Here is a 21,056-nt window from a genome sequence, read left to right on the forward strand (position 1 = left end):
TACTCTTGGTTGTCATTTAGAGAACTAATAAAGGTATTGCTTCTATTATCTTACATTGGATATTTCCGTCGAGCATTTTGGTTCACTGATGGTGGTAATTTAGTTTCAAATCTTATCTCCCTGTCTTCGGAATCTGAGATATCTATATCTTCGTCTATATTTTGTTGATTTCCAAATAAATTCGATGTTAATTGTTTATCAGGTTTTAGTGTTGATTTTTGTTTTGTTTGTAAGTTATTATTTGTTTGAATGTCTTTAGGTGTTGATGTCGATGTTAGGCTTCTTGATAAGTTAAATGAAGAAGATCCCGTTTGATTTTGATCCGTGATTTTTACATGACTTTGTAAGCCTTCAATGAGGTTTATGCTATCGGAGCATATTTTTAATGTGCTTTCAAAATGTTCTGAAAAGTGATCGCTATTCCAAATGTTTTGTAATTCGTCACATAGATGACTAATTTCCTCTGAAAATGTTTCTCCGAATTGGACTCGTTTTTCATAAATGTGTTCAAAGTTATCTAACCAAAATAGGAATGTGAATTCAGATACTATTTTTATTATATCTAATGTTGTTGTTTTGAAGTCTGATTTTAATTCAATTACTTTTGTTAGCCAATTGTTATAATTTTTTATATCGAGTCTTAATTTGTCGTTCACTGACTGTATTTGTTGACGATGTTCGTTCAGGTATTCGGCTGTATTCCTTAGTGTCTCGTACGTAGTGGATGTTATAGCTGTCAATTTTGTTTTATCTTGTGATTCCTCATGTCTTTTCAAGAATATTATAAACATATCCGATAGTGACGTTTCATTTTGGAAATTAAAAAATATCTTTTTATCTCCTTTTTCATCTGTTATTGTAAATGCGTAGTGTTTGTTATGTTGATCTCTATCCAGTATTATTACTGGTAGGTAATGTACTAGATGGTTTCTATGTATGTTAATTTGTTGTATATGTTTTTTTTCTTTAAATAGATTGTTTTTCAAGTTTATTATTATTCTGTAGATAATTTCACGATTCTCTTGTGGAAAATCGTTAGCAAATGTAAATGGTATTAAGATATTGCTAGTATATGTTTGTTCATTGTATTTGTAAGCCATTTTAATGTTCCTTTTATTTGTTATGTTTACCAACAATACTTTTGTTATTCTTTCGATGTTTTTTCTGTTTGTTTACGCAATTTAGTTCAGCACTGGTCGCACCAGATAAGACGTGTTCTGAGTTTACCTTTATTAGGCTACTTCCGGAACTGTCTTATGGTTGTCTCAAGAATAATGTGTACTCTTAAGGCTTACCTGAATAACTAAAGTTCTATATCTCTAGTCTGTTACTCTTCTATCTGAGCTTCAGTAGACAGTGCACGGGCCCCAATGCTAAAGTCTAACGTATATCTCAATACAAAACAAGAGCGGAGTAGATAGAGGGAAATATACTTTATTATTATATCAGGTGGTTAACTGGTACTGACTAAATAACTTTCTCTTCTAAGAAGAGGGGTAAATGGGTAAACATCTAAAGGATAAAAAGGAAAAGATATTATTCCCTTTTTTATCCAATCAGGGAAGAGTATTTTCAGTCTTTATTTATTTAAATAATAAAGTCTTTCAAACAGTTCTTTCTGGAAGTCATATTTGACTCCAACTGGTGTATTAGGGGTGGACACCTCGGCCCGGGATTTCTTCAACAGGGTAATCAGGGTAAGTGCCATCAAACAGTTTGTTCGTTTTTGCTGCTGAACCATTACTTGTTCTTGCTTCTATTGGTATATTTTCGCTGATACTCATGGATGTTAAATTTTTAGAAAATTATTATTGTGGTTCTGAAGCTCATTTGGAACGTTCTCAGATCTATGCTTTGGCCATAATTTTGGTTGGATAAATTTTTGTTTCTTTTGATACTCCGCGTATTTTCTTTTATTGTTCTGTTCGGTCTTTCACACGCTTGGTCAAATCCTTCTACTTGTTGTCTTTATAACTTTCCTTTCGCGTAATTTTGCATTCTAGGTTATCTGTGAGTTTATTCGTATTTTCAGTCTTTGCAAGGGGAAACCTTCGCAAATAGAACTACTACTATTGATGACGACGCTCGACTAGATATCAAAGCTAATGGTTTCTTCGATTCACGCTTCAGCAGAACGTTCTTTGATGTGAAAGTGTTTAATCCGTATGCTAAGAGTTGCCCAAGAAGCATACCGGATTCCTACAAATATCACGAGTCCATCAAGAAGCTGAAATACGAACAAAGGATAATCGACGTCGAGAAAGCCACCTTCTGTCCGTTAATCTTCTCGTGTACAGGAGGAGCTGGTCCATCAGCATCAAAAGCCATACAGAGATTGGCTTCTAGGATCAGCGATAAGAAAGAAGATTCATATTCGGACGTGATCACGTACATAAGGACAAAATTAAGTTTCGCTCTTTTACGTAGCTCCATACTCTGCCTCCGTGGCGCGCGCTCCATGCGCAGGCGCCTTGCAGTAGAAGCGTCAATAGGAACCATTGTAGAGGAAGGGAGGCTGTTATGCTAAATGCTTGATATTTTTTCTAATCTTGATTCAAAATCACTGCATATTATACTTTAATTGCTACTTACCATATCTATCTTGTTCATAATTCTGATGCTTTATTTTCTTTATCCTTTGCATCTGATGCTTCAATTTTTGACTACTGTCAGAATTTATAAATACACATAGGAGTTGACTTGCTGCCCCCGAGTTGACCGACTACCCTTTTAGGGGAGGGGCTTTCTCTTAATTGACGTTTTTTTTTATTCGTATCGTCGGTTACTTTTTCTGTAATATCGTGTAGGATGTTCACCAATTCTTTTATGATATGATCTGTAGCATCTTTACCATCTTCGTGGCTATTCTTTATTGTATTGATCGTACACTTTTGTTTTTTCTCTACTTTGAAATTTGATTTTCTGTCATATCTTCCAAGGTCTTTGGTTGTTGTTGGAGGTACTGAATTGTCCTTATCAATTTTTTTTTCATGGTCGAATAGGTATGGACTGTAGGGTAGTTTATGTTTACCTTGTATCTGAAAACATTCGGTGTCATTTGTCTATCCTGCCTTATCGTTCCTTTACGGCTACTTCATATAGTTGTTTGTTTTAGTGTTTTTTGTATTGACAATGACATTATGCTTGTAGTCGAAATAAGGGATGTAGAACCAGACTGTTCTTTATCGTGAGTCATTACATTTTCGGTTAAACCTTTTTTAAAATAATTTAGGCTGTTCGACCTGATTTTTATCTTGTTTGCAATGTACGGTGGTTTGTAATTTGGATCCCAGAGTTGCCTTAACTCAGTGTCTAGGTGTTGTGTTTGGTTTATATATTTTTGACTAAACTCCATTCATTTTTCTTCATTATGTTCAACTTCATCTAACCAGAAAATGAGTGTAAATTCTAATACTATTTTTAAAATATCAATTAATTCTTCTGGGTTTAGGTCGTTTTGAAATATTAGTTCTGTTAACCAATTTTCGTTATTGTTAATATCGTTTCTCAATTTGTCGCGGACTACGTGAACCTGTTTTTGTTTACTTCATGACAGGATTTTTTCAGTCTCCCGTAAACTATTGTACATTGTTGCACGTTTTGCAGTAACCTTTATCCCATCCTGTTGTGGCTCGTGTCTGGTAAGGAATGTGTTCACGCAACTTCCTAATTTTGTTTCGTTTTTGAAATTTTAGTAATGATATAATATTTCCTTTTTCATCAGTTAAGGCGAATTTATAAATGTGCTCGGTGATTCAGTTGATTTGTAATTTGAATCCGAGAGAAATTTGGAGCCCAAACAAATAAACACTATGTATTTATCTTAACTGATGAAAAAGGAAATAAATAAAAGTACCAATTGTGCAAAACATGCTTACTGTCCCTGAAATCTAAATTTGACAGCAATTCGAAATCTCATGTTGTCTACGAACTCAGTTGTTGTGGATGAACATCAAGCTATGTTGGCCGAATTTGTCGTCATTTGATCAGGAGATAGTCGGAGCATCAAAAAGTTAATTCACTGGTGGGTCAACATAATGTGGAATGACGCGGGGCTCTAACAGCATTTAATTATAAGATAAGAAATCAGTGCCAGGATAGCGAAAAACTTAAGAGCATGGAAGCTCGACACAATGAATACGCGGTATGAGTACAAGAGCCGGGAATAAACATTGATCTATTAAGTGCAGAAAGCCTGTTTTGCGTAAAACTTTTCTGCGAATTAGCATGTGAGCAATGTTAATTGGATCACGAAAACGAACGTCGCAATGAAAACTCAGAAACAGAAAGATTCATTTTAACGGGTTTAAAATTAATTTAACATTTTAACGAATGTGAAAACCTGTTGGAATGTGCACAAAATTCGAAAATGAAATTAGATAATCAAGATGCTTTACTGTATGTATGCATATTTGTAAATAACTAATTAACTTAACAAACTTTTAGCTCCTGACGATGCAAGATATTGCGGAAACGTTTGAGTAATTCAACAATTTTCTAACGAATTTTAATTGGCTTTAGTTAGGTATTATTTTATTTTTTAACTCACGGTTTTGGTCTGTGCAAGCAGGTGCGATTGCAAATGGTATTAGTATATTGGTATGCGTGATAGATTGGTTTCATTGTTTGTTTGGTTTGTATATATATAAAAATAAATTGATTTGTTTTGCTGTTTCTGTTTGAAACCGACAGTGATCGCACCCTATAAGACGTGATCTTGAGCGTAACTTTTATAGTAAACTAATGATAGTCTCTTAAATTAATTACTGCGAAAATTGGATATCCGTCTTCTTTTGCGAAAATTGGATATCAGCCAAAGCTGGCTCCACTCTATATAGAGGACTGAGGGGGATTAAAGCTATTTTCGTGAAGGCGCATCTTTTTTTTTCTATAGTTTCAAAACAACAGCTCTGGTCAAATTCTCTTTTCACTTAATAAGATTAGGTGCACCTTCAAAAATTGGATACATATTTTTGTGTGTTCGTACTGACTTGTTTGATGTAATTTACGATCAAGTGAAATTGTCAATGAAATAATTTGGAAATGCAAAACTTCAAATACATAAGGTCATAACAATGATTTCAAGGTGATCGAGCAAACGTTGAAGACGATCTTTATGTGAGAATTGTCGCTGTTAGAGAGAGAGAGAGAGAGGACATTATTCTCAATCAGGAGGCCAAAAAATTAGAGTTAAAAACTTCTAATACATCTACATTTGGAACAACAACATATATACAGATTGAAAGAAATTTATAGAAGTATTTCCATACCGCACGCTCACATTTCACCCCAAAACCAGACATTATCTTTTGTCGATATAAAAAGTTAGACATTTTTCAGCAGAACGTATAAAAAAGGAGTTTTCAGGACTCTTGCTTAATCCTATGCACTCGAGGATATTGTCACTTTTTTGCCTGAGTCCTCTTTTGTTTGTTTGAAACTTCACTTAAATTGAGTATTCAAGTGATACCGACCGGACAAAATTTGGGATAGAAGCGTGAAAATTATATGTTTTTTTTAAAAGCTCGCCATAGCTTATTTTAGCTTAGAAGATAAAGCTCCATATAAAGCATTTTCTTTGAATATCTTCAAGTCGTCTTAGTCGACCAATATCAGGCGTGCATACTTGCAAACCATAAATTAAGACAGGCAAAATTATTCAATTGTAAAATTAAGTTTCACAGGGGAAGGAGTGCTCCAAGGACAGTCTTCGGGCTATGAAAGCATATTCATACTTTCTTCAGCCTTTCTTCAACATTACTAGTCGATTTCAAATCAGGGCGAATCAATACTCCCAAGTCTTTTTGAATTTGTACATTATCGATTTTCAAGGGATTTGGAAATTCAACTGTAGTGTTTCCACGCAAAATCAAGCAAACTGTTCTGTTACAGTTTCAAATCATCCCATTTGCTATGTTCCAATTGTATAACCGCGTCAAATCATCGCGAAAGTCGAGAGAACTAAATAGCAATTTTATGTCATCGGCAAACATCCAGGGTATAGAGTCAAGAAAAACGCATGGCAGGTCGTTTATAAAAAAGAAAAGGGCGCCAGTAGCCTCTCACTCAAATGTCATATATCTAGACTACGAAAAAGCGTTCGATAAAGTGGCTTTTTGCTGAGTAAGTTTCAATAGTTTCAATTTTGAGGAAGATTTAATGTGGTACAACTGTGGTAAACCACTCAAAACGTTTTGCACAGAGAATTTTTTCACCTTTTTTACTTGAGTTCTAGGAAACAAATAACTGTGGAAAAAAATAAATCTTCAAAATTGAAACTATTGAAACTTACTCAGCAAAATGTTAAAAGGCCTTTGATCCAAGGCTTTTTCGTAGTCTAGATATATGACATATGAATGAGCGATTTGATTTCGATGCAGTGATTCCACGAAGTCAATCAGTTTTATAATAGCGCTTTTGTTAGATTGAAAACCGAACTGTGTCGGATGAACTTCAGATTTGAGGTGAACAATAAATCAATATAAAAGTTTTTCAAAAATCAGGGACAGCTTAACCAAAAAAACTGATTGGTCTGTAGTTTCCAATCTCCGCCATAGAACCCTTCTTATGGAAAGGTTTCATAAAGGCAACTTTCCAAATGCTAGGAAAGCTTTTCGATAACACTACCGAACTAAAAACTGTGCATAAAACGTCTCTGAAAAACTCAGGTAGCAGTTTTAGAAGCTGCGTGGGAAAATTGTCGTTGGTTTCAAAAGCAGAGATTTTAGTTTTCAAAATTTCACTCATAATGTCATGCGAGGTAAAATATGATAAACTATTGGTTAGTTTAACGGAATTTTTTGAATCGTAGCACGTGAAATTATAATAACTTCGATCGAAACAAAACTTAAACAAAAATCGTTAAACTCTTCAGCAATCTGCTGACCTCTTGGTGAAAGTACACGAGTTACTTTTTGATTGCAGTAGTGCAGATAGTTTGTTAAGATTTGATTGTTGTTTTTAGATGTAAAAGATGAATAGTGGTCAATACATACCGCCTTCTGTCAGCATGAATCTACCACCTGGTTGGGAGTGCAAATTGGACCCAACTACTAGGAGATAGTTAGTACTCACTTCTGTATTCTCTTCTTATTGCTTCTGAGAAAAACTAAAAACGATTTACCACTAAGTTTAACTTTTCAAATGGCTTAAACTCGTTCGCTTAGCAAAATAGTTCTACATTCTTTTAAAAATTCGATGGTTGACCGTTTTAAGACTCAGACCTGCTAAGAATTGTCGCCGTTTTCTGTGCTTTTTGCTTTGATGCGTATGCAGTTAAGTTTGCCTTGATGTGAGAGAGAGAGAGAGTTAATTTATCCCGGCCTATCAATCAAATGTACAAAGAAGGATAATCAAATCACGACATAAATCACAATCAAACATCGAAAAATAAATGCATTTAATATATCCAACAATCAAATTATCATTTGAACTAGATTATTTTAGGCTGGGAAAGGACGCGCAACGAGGTCCTTAGACCTACTTTCCAGCGTGCCCTGTAATATAAACGTCAGAGTGGATAAACTCAATTTTTTTTCTTGCCATTTTGTAAATGATTTCTTTTTTTAGCAACCTTTTAACTGCTCGAACTTATTGCTCCACCAGAGCCCGGAGATAAGTACTTAAACTATATCGAATTGAAACTTGTTTACAGCAGAGAGCAACTTTGTAAAGTAAAAAATTGTCGTTTTTTGTCAAATGATCCTATGAAGGAGGAAAAAGTGACAAAAACTGTCTTTAGAAATTGAAAAAAGTGATTTTTGACAGCAGAAGTCGAGAGAAAAAACGTTTTGCCTTAGCCATACGATATTCAGTGTGTTATCACGTTATCTCGACAATTGAGTTTCTGATAGTCTGATTTTGTCAGCTAAGCTGCCTTTGTATCCTTGTAATAAATAGTTCGATGATTTTGTTGGTCATATAGAATTGGACGGCAAATTTGATCACTATCAAGTTTGAATATATCAGGCTGTTAATTAGCATCATTTCGGTAGTTAAATATTCATTGAGAACAATTAAATAATGGGCAAGAATTTATGCCTTTAAACAATATTTTATAGTTTACTAATTAAGTTGGAACTTTAGACGTATAAAAAAAGACTTCAAGGTTGTCTCTTCGACTTAATATAAAAGAAAGTGGTTAAAAATACTACATTTATCCAATTATTTCTGTAGCTTCTACATTGACCATGTAAACAAGAAGACTCAATGGACTGCTCCAACAATTCCTGGATACGGGACATCGCCTGGTGTTGGAGTGGTGAGTCGCCCGGCTGCAACTTCATCTACTTCTCCCTATGTTGGTCCGAGTGCCCGTCAGCCGGAAACCCAAGCCAAGCAGAACCGTTACCATCACAACACATCTGCTAATGCTACTTCGCCAACTGACTACTCACTAGGTGGATTCTCTTCAGCTTCATCCGAAAACTCCTCAGTCCACGGGGTTCGTCGCTATGCTAATTTCGTCGAAGGGTAGTTGAGGCCATTTTTGATGGACTGTACATTTGTCTTATCCAATATCAGACTTGTTTTCCTATTGCTTCTCAATTGTTCTCGAGCGAAGTTTGAAGCATTTATTGTGAACGTATTGGTCTTTTTTAGGCAAAACGTTTGTTGTAATTTTTCGAGTGACTTTTAAGCCCTTGACCTTTTTGTTTTGCGCGATCTGATTCATAAGCGTCAGCAGCTAAACGTAACTGGCGGCAGTTCACTACTGAAAGTTCAAGAACAATTCTTCCAACGGTAGTCGATAGTAGCACTGACTGTATTTTCATCTGGAGAAAGATTTTTTTCTGCAAACATAGGCGCTTTCTAACATCGGGCGTACCAGATCAGAGCGAATTTAGGTACTGATGATAAAAAGCGTTTGATTGCTCTGGAACGGAGTTTGAGGTAATTATTGTATGAATGTGTATTTTTTATGCACAGATTTTTGATTTCACTCCTCGATTGACTTCCTCAAGCTTAACTTCTTGATTTTGCGTGAACGAAATTGCTCTTACTCAGACAGAGTATTTAAAAGAAATTTGATGCTTGATTTGCTGTCACAAGGCTCCGATAGAGGAGACGTTGATTTTCCAGTCTAGTACGCCAGAAGTCGGGGGATCCAACCACTCCTTAGCTAGATATTTGCACCTTTAAAAAACTATCTAGGCAAACGTGCCCTCTGCATTAAATTTGAGCAATTTTTTGCTGCTTTTCTTACTGGCAACCTCTATTTCGTACAATTGCGGCTGCTTTTTGAAGTCAATTAGATGGGTGTTTGGTCAGTCAGAACCAGAAAGTGGAGCGAAAAAATTAATGCTTTTACGGTGTGAATTTTTTCTTACTCGGGTGATGTGGTGAGCCGGTGGTAACTTGATCCAAAACACTAGGGATTGTCAGAATTGCTGTGAAAAGGTTCTGATAGAGTAGACGCTAATTCTCCGGTCTAGAACGGCGGATGTCAGGGGTTGGAACTACTCATTGGTTGGAAACTTGACCCCTTAGAAAACTATCTTGGCAACCGTGCACTCTGCACTAAATTGCGCCGTTTTGTGCATTCGTCGTTTGGCTCTGTTTCTTCTGATCCTGAGCTTCCGGTACCGCTGGCCATCCGAGTACAGCTTATTTAGTGAGCCTTGAGTTTTCCATCCTTAACACATGCACGATTATTGTGCGACTTCTCCATTCGATTTTCGTCTGTAGTGTCGTAACTTTCAGTCCTTGCCTGACACTAAACATGTTTTTGTTTTTCTTGCATTTCTTTCTGGGGAGGTTTCGTTTTGCTGCTCCAGATGTAACGGTACACCCTGTCTGCCTCCTTTTGGATTGATGATATCTCAGGTTTTCGCCATGGCCTCACGTGGTAATCAAAGACGGTGGTGGCCTCCACTATGACCTCCACTATTTTTGCTTGCACTGGGTTTCGTATCTTTGCTTTCTTTAGTCTCTTTTTCACCACAAAGGCCGCTGTTTTCTCATTCTATTGATTTTTCTTGGCGCCCACTTGTCTCACAATACGACCCCAAGACGCGGATCTCCTTTGGCTGTCCGAAGCTCATACGTTCCTCTTTATCTGAATGACACAGTTCTTCAAAGTCTTCCAGCGTGGCTACTACGACTTCTTTTCCTCTGTCGGCTTAGTTTCCTTCTCCGATAAGCGTTGTGTCCTCCGCAAATAACACTTCACTTATCCTTTTCTCTTCTTTAGCTGAGTTGTTGTTTGCTTTCTTTGGATTCTTGGGGGGGGGGGGGGGTGTGACCAGGAGTCCACTGCCATTTTACTCCTGTCGGCCTGTTTCTCTTCCGTTCCCCTTCCGCAATCTTCATGGATAAAGAATGGTATATAATAAATAACACCGGTGAGGTTGCATCACCTCTAAGTCCCCTCAGCGGAGTCCACTGCGAACTTGTGCCGTCTTTACCTCAACCTCGTACTGTGTGTTCTCGCGTAGTCCCCTCAGAATTCTTAGGGTCTCTTGTTTCATTCCGTACCGTTTCAACATGTCTTTGTTTACTCTGAGGTACGCTTTCTTTATGTCCAAAAGTTTTGCCTTGGGTTGTTCTTCTAGGTTGCCTTGTAGTTCTTCGTTCATTCGAATCAGGATTTGGGCTGCATCACCAGTCGATATACGGGGTCGGAATCCGTACTGGTTTTCACTTAGGATTTTCGTTCGTTCGCTGCATTCCCGTAACCGCGATGCCATTACTCTTGTCAAGATTCATGAACCCATTTATAACAGGCATATTCCTCTGTAATTGCCTACTTCTTCCCTTGACCCGTTCTTGAACAGTGGGATCACAATCCCCTCTTTCAGACATTGATGCCACTGGTCTGGTTCTGCTTTCGACAGCTGTAAAACTTTTTTTTGCCATGGCCTTCATTGTGCGCTCATGACATTCTCGGATCATTTTAATGGCGACCGCGTCCTTCCCGGGGCTCCGTCTTCCATTTGCTTCCATTCTTTCACAACTTCTTTTTACTGTTATGTCTCTTGCGAGTTTCGTTGCCGCCCTTTCGAAAGCTGGGTATCCCCTTAGTCTTCTATCTTCGCTCTGGTTTGTCTTATTTCTTGCGCTTGGTGTTCGTTACCGTGTTCCGATACTTTGCTGAAGAACTTTAAACTCTTCTGCTCTAAAGGTTTCGCTAGGTGGTGCTTTCTTGGAATCTTCGGAGCTGCTTATTCGTGTCCCATGTCGTTCCTCTGTTGGCTCAGTTTCGGTTCCTCCAGAATAACAAGTCTCAATAGTATCTTCAATGACAAGTATCCTCCGCTTCCTAATCAAGCATAATTGAGATAAATTTTGTTCTAGTTAATAGCTATTGGTATGTCTGACCCTAAACCCACATGTTTTCAAAAATATGTTTGATCTTTTTCGGTACCTTTTCGTGCTGTATTGTCTCTTAGTATTATTAATGACCTCGCGTCGGCTTTCTAATGAAGCATAAATGAAGGTAGTTAATGGCTTCAGTTCCGAGCTAAAGTGTTACTTATTTTCAAAAATGAATTTTGAGGTTTCATTCCTGTTTTTTTTTCGTTTTGGTGTGATGACAACACTCAATTGATGTTTCGATTTACGTACGTAGCTTTTGGCATGAGTGACCTAAACGCTATAAGTTTTCGAAAATTTTCTGAAAGAGTTTTTGCCGTATTGGTTCTTTTTGTTGTTTTGAATTTTAATCACATTAATGGCCGGTTTGATTGGCTTTCTAACGGGGAGAGTAGGTGTAGCCAGTTGATGTTGTTCGGTTTTAATCAAAACTGTTTGCTTTCATAAATGTTTATTGAAATTTTCAATTTTATTCGTATTTGCTATTTTTGTCACTTAAACTCGCTGAATACCGCTCCTCAGCCACCAGATTCAGCATAATATTCCTTTTCTTTCGATGCTGTTGGTAGTCAACCTTTTTATTGACTTGGATAACTTTTTTTGAATACTTTTAGAGAATTTTGTGAATCTGGTGTTCAGTTGAACTTTGTCTCAGTGGAAGCATAAAAAGGTGTTAAAATCTTTCTCAACGTTTAATATGCTTCTGTGAAGAACTTCAATGTTCGAATGTTTTTCTATCATTTCGATGACACTTTTTTTTTTAAAAAAATGACTTTCTGCCAGTTTTCTCATTTTTGTCTGTCTGTACCCTGAAAACCAGCAGTTGTCGGCTCTTTTGGTATATGCTTTCTGAACATTCGTAGTATGAATGATTTCTCGTTTTTATTGTTATTTGTTTTGATAATTTTGAAGCCGCCGTTGACATCAAAAAGTGTAAAGAAAACAACAGCGCACCAATACAATCCAAATCCTCTGGATTTGGAAAAAAACGAGAGCTCATATGTAATGGCAATTGGGCGGAGGACGGCGTTTATTGATAATTCGACTCACTTCTTGGTAATAGAATGTATTAACAATGTTATCACAACCAAATTATTAAAATAATTTAGTAGACACCTCCCACCCCCACCCAAAATCTTCTTCTTTGCTTTCAATTTTTGAAAGCTCCACTTTTCTAATCGGCCATAGGAAATTGCAGTTGTTTTTTAAAAAAATCAAAGGTAGTCTCAAACGGCTACAAAATGGTGTTTCTGATTTTTCTTTAGGTGAACAAAAAGTGAAAAATTGACTGAAGAAAAATGCCGGCTTCCCATATATTTTCCCTATTTTGAAAAGATGTTGGAGCAATAAAGATTGATAGAGTTTGATATATCATTTTGAATACCTCATATGGCGGAACAGCATGGGAACTAAGAAAATGAACAAAACTATTATTAGGCGAGATAAAAAGAATTTTGTTGATGAGAATTTTATAGAGATCTGGCTCTTACAGATTGGATAACAGTTTATCAACAAAGAAACTAATGAGATGTTCGCAGAGTTTTAATAGATTTTTTTGAAAGCACTCGAGAAACACGCACCAACTGAGATGTTAATTTTCGATAACAAAAAGACTCCTTCAGACAAAAGAAATTGAAAGTTAGTTGCTGAGAAGCATAGATACTTCATTGAATACAATTCGACACCAAGGTATCGCAACCTTGGAAATCGGAAATTAAAAGAAGCACAAATTCAATATTCAGAAGAATTTCGTAAAAGTTTGAATCCTCAAAAGAAATCGAATTTCATGAAAAAAATGGAAAAAAAGTCCAAATATCAGTGAAGTTGATGAATGGTCAAAAAAGGAAACACAAATACTTGATCTGTAACAAAACTTTTCAGCCAAATCGGCATCTTTAGAGGGCATTTGGTTCCATTTAACGTTGAAAAAAAACAGGAAGTTACCGACATCCTAGACAATAACAAAGCAACAGGCCTGGGTTACATCAATGCTTGGGCAATGAAATCTGGAAAATGAGCTATTGGAACACATCTTTTGCTAATATTCAACCATTGTAATCAAGAGGACGTTTTCCCACGGCACACACACCAATTCACAAAAAGAAAATTTTTCTGTTTTTATTAAGTACCGTGCTATTTGCGTAACCACAACTTCTGCGAAAGCTTTTGAAAGACTTTTAGTCAATAAGTTAGAAGAGTATCTTGAAAAAAATGAGGTTTTAAAAAGAAAGCACTCCTGCTTCCAATTCAAAAAATCCTTAACTGATGCTCTGCTTTACTTTATTGGAAAAGTAAAAGGATTTATGGAAAGCAACTACGAAACAGGTGTTGCATTTCTGGATCTTGCAGAAGCTTTCAATTTATTATCACATAAAATTTTTCTCACGATTTTTACTCTGCTAAAAATTCTCAAGCGACAATTTTCCTAAAATTTTTTCCAACGAATCGAACACAATGCGTTACATTAGGCACTGATTTATCAGAAAAAATAACTTTTAACCATGGTGTTCCTCAAGGAACAGTGCTAGGACCTCCTATTTTTTGTTAAACGTCAACGATTTTTCTGAAAAACTTGAGGGTGCAGTTGAAATTTTTCAGTTTGACGATGACACTAGTATGATTTGCAAATTTGATAGTAATGAAAGCGTTCCATTAATAATTGAAATATTAGACGAAACAAAAATACCTGACAGAGGATTAATTGAAGATAAAACAGGTATTATTCCTTAAAAATCATTCTAAAGCAGAACCAGTGTTTTTCTTAAAGGTGAAGTTATTAAACCAGATCAAGCTTGAAGTGATTGATTCCAGCAACTTTTTGAAAGCCACCTGAACTCAGTTTTGAGTAAAATGGCTTATGCTATTCGTTCTTAGTATCATGTTAGAAACCAAGTTTGTTTAAAAGTAAGAATTGAATTTTCAAATCAAATGTCCATTCTTCTATCAGCGGAATATTCCTTCAAACTCTTACAGCAAAAAACATAAACCGAATGAATAATGAAATCAGCTGGGGAATAAAAGTTTGCCATTTTCGACAATATTTCGATCACTCCACTGATCTTCTTATTAGAGATTGCATCTTGGCAGCCGAATTGTTTATCTCGAAATTTAGCTTAACGAAACTTCTAACAGATATCAGACACTGCGGAACATCCGAAAATTTCAAAATGTTTACTGGTCGCTTAAAAGCTGGACAAAACAATGAACAAATCATTTTATAATAAATAAGAGGAAAACGAAGATCAATTTTAAGATCATAATAATACTGATGCTGTGATTGGTTATTATTTGTAGGCAGGTGGATATTTAACCCGAGGATTATAGCCAGAATAATTTTTAAAAGAATGTTTACCAGAATATTTTAACATAATAATTTACTATGTAATGACACGTGCTCTGTAACCGAAAAGATCCGATTTTTTTACACATGCCAATAACCGTCTCAATAATTTTCATACGTATGAAAGTAGATATGATTCTTCTACTCGAGTTATTAAGCTCTGTGTATCTGCGCTTTTTTGTTTAATTGCTCTCAAACGAAGTTTGTAGCAATTATATTAGTCCTGTGGTTTTCTTAATGCAATTTTTCGGTTGACCGTTTTTCGTCTGACCCTTTAGTTTTTCGTCCTCACAAACTGGATCAACAAGTAAAGACCGGAGGGAATTAAATGGTTGAGCGGCTCTCTTAGAGCCTAGTCTCTAAGTATGCGATGCAACGAATCTTTTGAGGAGACGATTTCATGGTGTGAAAGGCGGTTCTAATCTTAAAGCTTGACCGCCTCAGTCACCCCCTTTACCCTGAACCCGCCTGTAACTGGCAATTTAACCCTCCCCCATCCACCCCTCCCCTAAGCCTAGCTGCTAACATCCCTAACCTCCAGCTGGCTACTACCGAAGCCAACCGCTGGCCACTCGTTTGAGAGCAATTCGCCCGACGTTAGTCGATAATGTTTAATCTTTTAGTTGCTCGGTGTGCAAAGTATTCAAACGAAAGGTACCGAAAATTCAGCGTCTTTATGCTATTTAGGACTATCCGAGCAATAGTTCTAAAGGGAGAGGAGGAAGTGAAAGTGGATTCAATAAGGCTGGAGGAGGAGGAGGCACCACTGCCGCCCCCAATCTGCAGTTGAAGAGGAGATTACAGCTCATGTTCAATGCTAACACGGCTGCTGAGCAGGAGATTATCAGTGATGTCCTGATAGCGTGAGAAACAGTCTTCACGCCTTATAATATGCAAAACATACCCGGCAGATTGCCGGAAAATAGCCGCCGTTGATTCCCATAACTCTATTGGGATTGAAAGAAAAGACAATATCAACAAAAATTGATTTTTGTACAAAAACATTTTTAAGTGCGATTTATTTTGATGTCATTTCTTAGTTGAACATACTCCTGTCTCTTAGTGAGAGGCTACAGGGTCTAGTATGAATACCAATAAGCAGTATAGGTAGTAACTAAAACTTATGAGAACAAAGTTCAAGTACCGGGCATCTAAAAATGGGCTTTATAGGTTTATCCCGTTTCTATTTCTGACTTTGATTTTTTTATACTGACTCTTCATTTTGAATTGCTTTGCTGAGCAGCTACTGTTTAAAAGGACTTTGAGCAGAATGACAGAAAAGTGAAACTAGCCTAGAGAAGTCAAAAAGATTTCACGCAAAATGCCGAAAAAGCGGCAAAAAGGTAAAGCGAAAAAATGTTCGAAGTAAAAAAACATAGCAGGACAAGTCCTGACGTACAATTCAAAGAATTTTCATTGACCAAACAAAAAAAACTAGACCTAGAACGGACTATGAATGAATTGGGAAAACCATTTAGAAAAAAATCCGATCCGAAAAATAAAAACATAGCAGGACAAGTCCTGACGTACAATTCAAAGAATTTTCATTGACTAAACAGAAAAACTAGACCTAGAATGGACTATGAGTGAATTGAGAAAACCATTTTAGAAAAAAAATCAGATAAAAAATAAGAAAAAATAGAAATCAATGTCAAAATGCCGCATGTGAACCAAAAAAACCACTAGCGAGAAATGAAAAATTAATTCAAACAAAAAAACTAGGTCTAGAATGAGCTGTGAATGGCTTGGGAAAACCATTTAGAAAAAAATCGGATCCAAAAAATCGAAAAAACAGTAGAAATCAGAGTGAAATTGCCGCATGTGAACAAAAAACCACTACCGAGAAACCGAAATTTTGTTCAAACACCGTTTTCTCACTCTACTTTAAAATTAGAGCGAAAAAAAATTCACGCCGCAAAACCACTCGCTTTTTCGCTCCATTTCTTGTTTCGGCGTGACCAAAATCACTACTCCAATTTGACTTCAAAAATCATGAAAATGTGTGAACAGATCTTAAAAAAAAAGACAGCGCCCCAATACAATTCAAATTCTTTGAATTGTAAAAAAACAGTGAAAATCAAAGTGAAATTGCCGCATGTGAACAAAAAATCACTAACGAGAAATCGAATTTTTGTTCAAACGCCGTTTTCTCGCTCTACTTTAAAATTAGAGAGAAAAAAATTCACGCCGTAAAGCCACTCGCTTTTTCGCTCCATTTCCTGTTTCGGCGTGACCAAAATCACTACTCCAAATTGACTTCAAAAATCATGAAAATGTGTGAACAGATCTTAAAAAAGACAGCGCCCCAACACAATTCAAATTCTTTGAACTGTAAAAATAGGAGCGCTCTAATAGCCGGCTGAGAAGATGAGGGCGGCTATTAAGATACACGCGCATTGACATTGCGCTTTTATCAATATTTGCTAAATAGTTCCTGAAGTTGGTTTGTACTCAAAATTGTTTCGAATGTTAGGATTTTCTCTTAAGGCAGATTTTCTGAGGCATGAACGTAATTGCACTCATTGGTGTTCAAAGAAGACGGGATTTTGTCCTCTCATTGTCCTTATGTTTCGTCAAGTTAGGTTTGCTTGTAGAGACTTCCTTGCGAGCAAGTTAGTACATTTTGTGCCTCTTACAATCAATTTTCTAATGGACGTTCATTACAGCTGTAATCTGAGGGTAGCTATAATGTGGTTTCCTTGGTTTTTACGACTCGAAGAGCAGTATTGTTGGAGCTGCTCTATTTTCTCTCGAACGAAGTATTGTAAATTATTGTATTCGTGTCTTGCAAAATTTACCTTATTGACCTTATTTCTTCGTGTCTTGACCTTATTGACTTTTTTCTCAAATTCTTTCGCTCGCTCGAGCAATACAAGCTGACTTTCCTTCTTCAAAATCTGGATAATTTGGTAGAACGAGTGCATTGTGTCTGAGCAGTTCTTAGTCTCTACGTACATCGATGCTGTTGAGTAAGGAGAACTTCAAGACGTCACTGACAATTTTGAAAAAAATTAGATTGGGAGCCTCCCTTCCTCTTTCAGCACGCCACCGCCAATACCGGCGTTTTTAGAGCAGTATGTCTTGTCTCGACTCAATTGTCTTTCGAATTTTCCCGTGTATTAGGGTTTTTGTGGTCCATTTGTATGCTGAGCTGAGTGGTTTGCTGAGCAGAGCTATATTGCGGTGTTCGTGTTTTTTTACTACTCGAAGAGGAGTATTGGTTTTCTTGAGGTTTTTACGACTCGAAGAGGACCTGTATTGGCATTCTACAGATTTTTTTAAAAAAATCCAAGAATTGGATTGTATCTTTTTACGACGAAGAGGAGTATTGGTGGAGCGTCTTTTTTATTGATAATTTTTTTTGAGTGTATTTAAAACAGGATGTAAAAGTCAATGTCGCAGATGAAACTAAGGGTTTAGGTCAAACGACTGAAAGAATTGAAGAGCAGAGAGAAGAGAGTCATTTGCAGTTCATATTGCGTTTTTGGGAGAGAGAGCGTGAAAAGTAGATGTTAAAAATTTTGTGCTAAGCGAGCGAAATATTTTTATCACGTGCGGCTTTTTCGAAGCAGATTTTTTGTTTTTTAATAGCCACACAGCGATGGCTGGGGCTATTATCGGCATTCTCTTGTTTTTACAATTCAAAGAATTTGAATTGCATTGGGGCGCTGTCTTTTTTTTTTTTTTAAGATCTGTTCACACATTTTCATGATTTTTGAAGTCAAATTGGAGTAGTGATTTTGGTCACGCCGAAACAGGAAACGGAGCGAAAAAGCGAGTGGTTTTGCAGCGTGATTTTTTTTCGCTCTAAGTAGAGTGAGAAGACGGTGTTTGAACAAAAATTCGGTTTCTCAGTAGTGGTTTTTTGTTCACATGCGGCAATTTCACTCTGATTTTTACTGTTTTTACGATTTTTTGGATAGGATTTTTTTTCTAAATGGTTTTCCCAATCAACTCACAGCTCATTCTAGGCCTAGTGTTTTTATTTGAATTAAATTTTCATTTATCGCTAGTGGTTTTTTGTTCACATGCGGCATTTTGACATTGATTTTCTGTTTATTTCTTATTTTTTTGTTCTGATTTTTTTAAAATGTTTTTCTCAATTCTTTCATAGTCCATTCTAGGTCTAGTTTTTCTGTTTAGTCAATGAAAATTCTTTGAATTGTACTTCAGGACTTGTCCTGCTATGTTTTTTTATTTCGTCGTCGCGATTTTTGTTACGGCCATATGACGTCACAACCACTTCTAATCTCCTTTTTATTCATTCGTTCATGCAACTTCAACTGGAGTGAGTGCGTGACATCATTTTTCGCTCTTAGTGGAGCGAGTTGTTTTTCATTCGCGTGATTAAATTTTTGGTCACACTTGACTTACTCAAAAATGACTTCCTCACTTTGAAATTGACTTCTATTTACTTTAATTCAAAGACATAAGTTCAAATGGGCGTGTGTCACTCTAAATGAAGGTTATTTGAGAGCAGCTAATAGAGACAGCAAGAATTTAGATTAAAATATAACATATCAGCCTCTAATGAAAAGACGAATTTTTTGGTCTGTTTTTCTGAGACTCTGCCAGTGGTTGTTCTATATCATTTTAGCAAGTAATTGTTTCGTTAGGATCATTTTTGTCGGTCTCAACCATACATTATAGTTTTATATTCAATCTGGAGCTATTTTTGATAGCTCTCAAACAAAGTTTGTAGCAATTATATTAGTACTGTCGGTCTTCCTTCGATTTTTCACTTAACCGTTTTTTCGTCTGACCCATTTGACTTTTTGTCCTCAAAAACGAGATAAACAGGTAGCGCCCAGTGGGCATTAAGTGCTCCTAGAGCCTTTCAGCTCACTAGTTTCAAAGTATGCTATTCACAGAAACTGCATTGGAGACTTATGGTGTGAAGGGCGGTTCTTAGAGGTTGATGACCCCCCTTCTGTTACCCCCCACTGTTGCCTCGTAGCCACTGTTGCTCCCCAATCTCTGGGGTTTGATAATTAGTTATTTCATTCTGGCTAGGGACAATGGAATGGCTTGCAAAATTTTGATATCACAATTTTTTGCAGTTTTTATATAATTTGGATTTTCAAAACGTCTGAAATTTATTTTCATATACTTTGTTTGTCAATCGGTATGAGCCAGTGAAACTTTTTGAAGGCTTGAACTTGGCTTACTGGGTAGTTTCTGGAGACAAATTCAATGGTTCTGAATGTATATTGATTCAATACATTTCAGTAAAATTTGCTATTTTTAGTTTTTAATAGCCTATTTTTTTTAGCTCCTATTTTTTTTAGCCTATTTTTTTTAGCTCCTATTTTTTTTAGCTCCTATTTTTTTTAATTCGTCGAAAAAAATGTTTCGCTGGACCTCATTTGGCCGCTTTTGAAACATTTTGCGTTCAACATTCTGCTTTCAAATCTTTTTGACTTCTCTAGGCTAGTTTCTCTTCTCTCATTCTGCTAAAAGTGATTTTAAACATCAGTTGCTCAGCAAAGCAATTCAAAGTGAACAGTCAGTATAAAAAATTGAATTCAGAAATAGAAACGGGATAAACCCGTGAAGCCCAATTTTAGATGACCGCTATTGGAACGTCGTTCCTATAAGTATTAGTTACCATCTCCAATGCTTATTGGTAATAATAGTAGCCGCTGTAGCCTCTCTCTAAGAAACAGAATTATGTTCAACTACGAAATGCCATCAAAATAAATTGGACTTAAGAACTGTTTTTGTACAAAAATCATTTTTTTCAATATCTTTTCTTTCAATCCCAATCATGATTATTGGAATCAACGGTGGCTATTTTCCGGCAATCTGTCGGGTATGTTTTGAAATTTTCGGTCATCTGAGTAAATCACGCTCTAAAGCCCATTAAAACTTTTTATAGGGCTTTTAGTTGGGTTACTGGACAGATTCAAGAGACAAACCACGGGTTTTGAGCAAAATTTTAGGTCGAAATTTCAGATATGGCATTTTCTTAATTTTTTGTCATTTTTCTCCAGTTGTCCTAACTTCAATGGCCAATAAGCACTTTCATGGCTTGTGTTGGGTTAGTGAACCACTTTCAAGTCGTTGTGCGTTGGTTAATGGGTATAGCTAAATGGAGCCCTCAGGGTAAAAGCTTAAGCGTTTTTGAAATGATTCTATTTTTGTTTAGTTTGTTCATTTGAGTTAACTCTTGAGGCTTTATTTTTGGCTCGCATTTTTAAATTGATCAGCTGGTCAGATACAGCAGTTCTAAGTTTTTCCATCAAACTTTCTATGTTTCATTGGAGGCACAAAGCTGGCTTTCGTATTCCTCCAAGTGCTTAGAGTTGTGCAGCTGTTGGGAAGGCCTTAAAAATATTTTAAACCAAAAATGGTGCACTTTTTCACGTTTCGTCATTTTTCGGGTTTTGATTTTATTAGTCCT

General features: G+C 36.4%; 1 protein-coding gene across 2 annotated transcripts in view; it reads left to right on the plus strand.

The window, feature by feature from the left end:
• The window catches only part of LOC142339396 (uncharacterized), a 503,522-nt gene that overhangs the window by 455,975 nt on the left and 26,491 nt on the right, over window positions 1-21,056 (plus strand). For both annotated transcript variants that reach the window (XM_075389411.1, XM_075389412.1), the window contains exons 2-4: window positions 6,962-7,062; window positions 8,176-8,443; window positions 15,341-15,516. In XM_075389411.1, the coding sequence (XP_075245526.1) occupies window positions 6,974-7,062; window positions 8,176-8,443; window positions 15,341-15,516 (533 nt within the window). In that variant the 5' untranslated portion in view covers window positions 6,962-6,973. The remainder of the gene's footprint in view (window positions 1-6,961; window positions 7,063-8,175; window positions 8,444-15,340; window positions 15,517-21,056) is intronic.

Source organism: Convolutriloba macropyga, chromosome 5 (genome assembly GCF_964194025.1).
Source record: "Convolutriloba macropyga chromosome 5, txConMacr16.3, whole genome shotgun sequence".
In the NCBI taxonomy this organism is placed as follows: Eukaryota; Metazoa; Xenacoelomorpha; order Acoela; family Convolutidae; genus Convolutriloba; species Convolutriloba macropyga.